General features: G+C 36.3%; 1 protein-coding gene across 1 annotated transcript in view; it reads left to right on the top strand.

Annotated features, from left to right (window-relative positions):
- Positions 1 to 226: 226 nt before the first annotated feature.
- Positions 227 to 6,641, top strand: part of GPNMB (glycoprotein nmb) — a 19,819-nt gene continuing 13,404 nt past the window's right edge. Inside the window, exons 1-2 of the mRNA XM_015810572.1 lie at positions 227 to 432; positions 1,746 to 1,898. Of these exons, the coding sequence (XP_015666058.1) occupies positions 315 to 432; positions 1,746 to 1,898 (271 nt within the window). The 5' untranslated portion in view covers positions 227 to 314. The remainder of the gene's footprint in view (positions 433 to 1,745; positions 1,899 to 6,641) is intronic.

Consider the following 6,641-nt stretch of genomic DNA (forward strand, 5'->3'; position numbering starts at 1 on the left):
ATCACTGTAAGAATTAAAATATTAGCAGACAATAAATGATTATGACTTCTCTGTTAAAGGTGCAAAATTGCACCAGAAATTCCTGAAAGCAGTGAATATTAAAAATGAGAGAAATGACTCATAAGCACATGAGCTGCAGGGGGGGGGGGGAAAGGGAGGCAGAAAAAACAAAATCATGCATCTCTTCTTAATCCAGGCCCATCACATGATGAGCCCCAAGATCCTAATTTAACCCAAGAGAGGAGGGGAGCAGGGAAATTTTGTCCCAGTCTTACTTTGAAGAGGTGAGAGGAACATCAGGTCAGGTTTTGTACATGTTCTGTAGTGTGGGGGTCTGTCTCTATCTATTCAGGATGAAGGGGGCTTGTCTATTCTTCCTCCTTGGATACTTGCTTGTTGGTGAACATGTTCTGAGTGCTACAGCCTCCAAACGTGAGTCCTTGCTTTTTCCATTTCTTCTCCTCCATATGAAAACTGGCTGTAGAATTGCCAATTCTGGGTGGGGGAATCAGATGTAGAAATGATGGCCAGGGTGTCCTTAATTTACACTTCTAAAAACACTTTATAGGAATCAAGTGAAATTTGGGGATGAGGGATTCTGCTTAAGAAAGCAGAGAAGAAAATCTTCTCCTTCTTTCATAACATGAAAATTGCTGGCAAATTTAAACCCTTGAAGCTTTAATCTTTGCCATCAGCACACAGGAACTTGTGTTAAACAAAACTTCTGATATTGAAAAACATCAGTAATGTGACCCACATGCTCCTGCTAAGTGCCAAGATTAATAGCAGTTTTTCTTGGAGTGATGTTATTTTTCTTTAATCAGTTCATCAGCATTTGTCAAGTAAAACTCTTTAGTTGCAGTTATAAATTATACATTTTGTTCTTAATTACACAAAACAATTATCCCTAACTCACCGTCTTTATGTTTTTTTGTGGGTGTGACACTCTGTCACAAAAATTACCCACAGTACTTATATCAAAGACAATAATTACCTTAAACAATCTGCATTTGCAGTGAATTTCATTCGGAGGGTCTCCTTTAGGCATTAAAACTTCAATTGCTTAAAGCATACAAACAACAGAAATGCAGCCTTTTTTCACAGCCTCTTCCCATTGACTGAAGTGAAAGAACAGATGCTAAACAGACCTTCTAGTGCATTAGTCCTGGCATTTGTTGATAAATTGGAAACATTACTTTTTAATCAACCCATGCATAATGCCATAAAGTAGTAGTTTTTAAAAAAAAATGTTAATTCAAATGTTTTGAATATTAATGACAATTAAAAAGGAAACAAGTACTCTTCTGTGGCACTATTGGTCTGTTGGTCAAAATGGGATTTGCTTCCTCCAAAACTCCATATCATGAGATTATGGAGAGTGAACAGATTTTTATCAGTGCACATAGCTATAAGATTTATTTTCAAATAAGTACAGTTGTATACATGATTACTAAAGGAGTACTAAAATTCTGTGAAGAAGAGATTGGCACATATCTTATGCTTCCAACCATACTTGTAGATTGCATATTCCCCTCAATATAGTATGGTCGGGGTAAAGCAAGCTGGGCCAGAAGGTGAGTTTTGGCATCTCCCATCTAGGGGCAGAATTCCTGAAAAAAGCTACTTTTACATTTTTCTGAATGAGGGTACCTCAGCACGAGCATGGGCACATGTAAACCTTCTTTACATGTGTAAAATAAATACAATTCTTTACTTTGTTGCATGTTTTGAATTTTTCTGTGTAGGATTTCGAGATGTGATGCCTCATGGAAAAGCATATTCTCATAACAAGTACCACCACAGGCTAGATCATTGGTATTCTGATCATAATAATTGGAATGATAAGCTTTATCCCACCTGGGAGAAAGGAGACTCCAGATGGAAAAACTGCTGGAAAGGTAATTCTATGTGCATGATAGGGTAAAGATGGGTGGGGAAAGGCAATCAACCTGAAGTGAACACAACTGTAGAATAACATGGATGATACAGTATAAGTGGAGCTTGGCCAGAGGAATAATTTTGTTTCTGTAGAACAATGAACATGTTTTTTGTTTGTGAAAATATTTAGTTGTTTTTTACAAATTATGTGATCCAACTAACTAAATATTATCAAACTTGTCTTCTCTGATACTGCACACATGACTTGGCACTAGGCGTTAGCCAAATATTTGGAGTAACAAGAATTCTGCCTTTATAGATTTAAGCATGCATACCATTAGTCTTACAATTAGACTGGAGCATGCTTTTGAATTATGAAGTATAAAGTTTAGGATTTAAAATATCTACTGGAATTAGTGTGAAATTATGATTAGGCTTCCTGAGACTTGTAATTATACCCTGAGAAACAGTAATAGAATGAAGTGTGATATCAAAGGTTAATCTTAAAATTCTTCTGCGATACAACTGATTTTAATTTGTAATGCTTATCACACAGGATCCCAAACTTTCTAAGTTCATGGCAGCGTTAGTGTCACAAAGATCTAATGTCACAAATGGATATTGTAAAATCCAGGTTTGTAAATGAATGTCACAAAAAATATTTTCACAAAATATGATCTTGCAGTACCCGATGGAGTACCCCAACATGCAATTTAGGAACTGCAAGCTTTTGGTTAAAATTTCCTAATTAAATTAGACTAAACACGGGGTTAGCATTAGGCTTTCTTGAGTTTGTAGGCTGCTTTTAGTATCATAGTTTGCTTAGGACTAGTTTTTATGCTTAGTATAAAGTACTGGTTTCAATTATTAAAATTCTAAAGGATTTTGGGCTGACTATATGACAGTCAGCCCATTGCAGCACTGCTGTAAATGGAAGGATCTCTTCAAATTGCCCTCCTTTTACTTCCTTCCTTCCTTATTTATTACATCGATACGCCTCTATCTTGCTATCAAGTGACTCTGGGCAGCCTTACAATATCCTAAACAGCTGTATAAAACAATTAGAAGATTAAAAGATATATATTTACTTTTATATATATTTATATTCAAGAAAAGGTGGAAAAACAGACCCAGGAAACTACAGACCAAACAGTTTAACATCAATACCTAGGAAGATCCTAGAAAAGATAATTAAAAAACAGATCTGCGAACAACTAGAATCAAACAAAGTTATAACTAGTAGCCAGCACGGGTTTGTTAAAAACAGATCATGCCAAACCAATCTTATTTCATTCTTTGATAAAGTAACTAAACTAGCAGACCAGCGAAATGCTGCATGTAATATACTTAGATTTTAGTAAGGCATTTCATAAAGTAGACTACAACCTACTCCTTGGTAAGCTAGAAAAAGATGGAATAGACAACATCACCACTGTAGCTGGCTGGCAAACTGTACTCAACAAATAGTCCTCAATGGCACTACATCCACATGGAGAGAAGTAAGCAGTGGGGTACCACAAGGTTCTGTCTTAGGCCCAGTACTCTTCAATATCTTCATAAATGATTTAAATGAGAGAATAAAAGGGGAACTCATCAAATTTGCAGATGACACTAAACTGCAGCAGTAGCCAACACCCTGGAAGACAAACTCAGGATCCAAAAAGATCTTGACAAGCTTGAACAATGGGCCCTATCAACAAAATGAGTTTCAATGTAGAGAAAAGCAAAGTTTTACATTTAGGCAGGAAAAATCAAAGGTACAAGTACAGATTAGGTGAGACCTGGCTCAAAAAGAGTAACTGTGACAGGTACCTTGGAGTCCTAGCGGACGATCACTTACCCATGAGCCAGCAGTGTGCAGCTGCCACCAAAAAAGCTAATGCAATCCTGGGTTGTATAAACAGAGGCATAGAGTCAAGATCACGTGAAGTATTAGTACCGCTTTATAAAACCCTAGTGAGACCACACCTGGAATATTGCAGCCAATTTTGGTCACCATATAATAAAAAAGATGTTGAGAGTTTGGAAAAAATTCAGCGAAGAGCAACTAAGATGATCAAAGGCCTGGAGATGAAAACATACGAAGAACGGCTGCAGGACTTGGGTCTGGCTAGTCTAAACAAAAGAAGAAATAGGGGAGACATGATAGCAGTGTTCCAGTATTTGAGGGGCTGCATTATTCTCCAAAGCACCAGAGGGCAGGAAAAGAAACAATGGTTGGAAACTGATCAAAGAGAGAAGCAACCTGGAATTAAGGAGAAACTTCTTGACAGTGAGGACAATTAACCAGTGAAATAGTTTGCCTCCAGAAATCGTGGTGCTCCATCACTGGAGATTTTTAAGAAGAGGCTAGACAGTCACTTACTTGTCTGGGAAGATGTAGGTTCTCCTGCTTGAGCAGGGGGCTGGACTAGAAGACCTCCAAGGTCCCTTCCAGCTCTATTCTATTCTATTCTATTCTATTCTATTCTATTCTATTCTATTCTATTCTATTCTAATATGCCCAACTGTTCAACTTGGAAAAGAAATGTTTCTTTTCTATTTATTCCAAACTAAAAAATGTATTCTTTCCAAACTTGAACTTAGTCCATACATTTTCTGCTGAAATGGCCTCTGCAGAGTGATCCAAAAACTCATGTTAGTCAACCACATGATTGGAGGCCCATCCCTTTTACACTGGGACATTTGTAAACAAGAGATGATGCTAGAATCTCATGATCGCAGTTATCATTTTTACTTTTTTGATCCTCCTACTGACACACATATATCTCTGGTATGAGATCATAAATCAGGCTTTTTAAGTTGTGTAAATAATACTTCGAGTGCCTGAAGTGCAGTATGGTTTATCAAAGAAAGAGAACTAAGGAAGACTTGATGGCGATCTGACTTATTGCATTTGCCCAAGGCAACAGAGGATGCTGGGATTATTCTCAACTGTTGTAGATTTCATTGTCATTCTGCCATCTCTCAGAATTTTCATGGGTCTGTTTTGAAGAAAGCCCAGGGGACAATTCTCTCACAATGCCTCCATTGAAGTATAACTGGAAGATAGGAATCAGTGCAGAACATTAAATTCAAATTCAAATTTATTTGATTTATATACCGCCCTTCTCCCTTGCGGGACTCAGGGCGGTGAACAGGCACATTAATAAAACAGCAATACCATAATATTTAAAAATATTCAAAACTAATTAAATTATTTGTCCTGTCCTAAAACCCACTATAATAATATAAAATTATACCCAATTTAAAATTTTAGAATTTCAGATTTATGCCAGACCGGCCTCTTGGAACAGATAGGTCTTTAGGGCTCGGCGGAAGAATATTCCTTGCTTATCCTGTTATTAAATAAATACTCTGCCTATGGGAATGTTCATCGAAATATTCTTTAAACAAATAATTTGAAGAAAACCAAAATGGAACATTCCTATTTATGATGCCTGCCACCCACCCACCCATCCATGCATCTAAACTCTTCAGTAGGGTCTACTATTCCACTTCTTCATTCCTCATCCCCCAAATTAGTTAGCATTTTATTGGTTTATCAGAATATAAAATACAAAGGAAAATAAAAATAATGGAAAACTAGGGAAAAGGGAGGAAGAAAAAAATGTGGGATAGAAATGGGGGGAGAAAAAAAAGGTGTTGATTTCCAACTCTCTTTAGCATAGTAGAAGTTAATAACATTACAACCCTAGCATTTTACATTTACAGACTAGTATACATGGGCCATTTCTATAACAACAAATCTATCTATTCAGCAAAACCAAAATCAAAGTTTCATTTTTTTTCCATCACAAGCACAAAATCCAGAAACAATTTTCAAATAGAAACAAAATTAGATATATTCTCTTCTTTGCATAAAGCAATCAATTTAACCATCTCTGATTTTTTTTTTCCTTGCTGTGGGAAATAATATATATTTCTGTTTTCACTTATTAATCTTTATAGACTATTATCATTTATATTAACAGCATTCACTATATTCTTTCAGATTCTTTAACAAAGGGAAAAGAGACTTTTTTTACATCCATTTTAAAACACTAAACTTTTCTTTAAAAACATTTCTAAAATCAATAAGTTCTAATATATCTTTTTTAAACTTCCTCTTAACATACATACTTTAAAATTCACTTCCAATAATATTTTACAATATTTTACAAGCATTGAAAATTATTCAATCAGTTTATATATGAAAGGAAAAAACCATTTTCAAATCCATTTTATAAACACAAAATTACACACACACAAATATATACACGCACAAATATATATATGTTTTCTGAGGTTTTCGTGGGTGTTTCTATGTAGGTCTTTGGTTATTCGGGTTTTCTCCTGCGTAAAATTGGAAGTGTCTTGGCGACGTTTCGACGAAGTCCCATTCATCATCTTCAGGCTGGTGTCTTCAGCTTTGTGCTTCTAGGAGTACAGGGCGAGCAACAGGGCGTATGAGGGTAGGAGTAGCGAGGATAAACTGGCTAGGGAGACGGAGACTGCGACCGGAACATCGATTGGCCGACGGAGTCCCGTGACGGCGCTCATGGGTCGGGCGCAAAAATAACTTGGTTTTGTATAAATAAGCGCTCCCATTGACCTGGATTGATCCCTGATGATGCTGGCAGTGGCCAGCGAAAGCTAGGATTTTAAATTATTAAAACTTTTATAGTTTTTAAAAACCTTTCCTGGTGTTCACGCTTTTTTATCTCTCATCATGAGTATACCCAGGAATCATCTTTCTATTTTTAGTACTGTTTTTAATATAT

This window comes from Protobothrops mucrosquamatus, unplaced genomic scaffold (assembly GCF_001527695.2).
Source record: "Protobothrops mucrosquamatus isolate PMUCROS unplaced genomic scaffold, P.Mucros_1.0 scaffold12, whole genome shotgun sequence".
Classification (NCBI taxonomy): Eukaryota; Metazoa; Chordata; class Lepidosauria; order Squamata; family Viperidae; genus Protobothrops; species Protobothrops mucrosquamatus.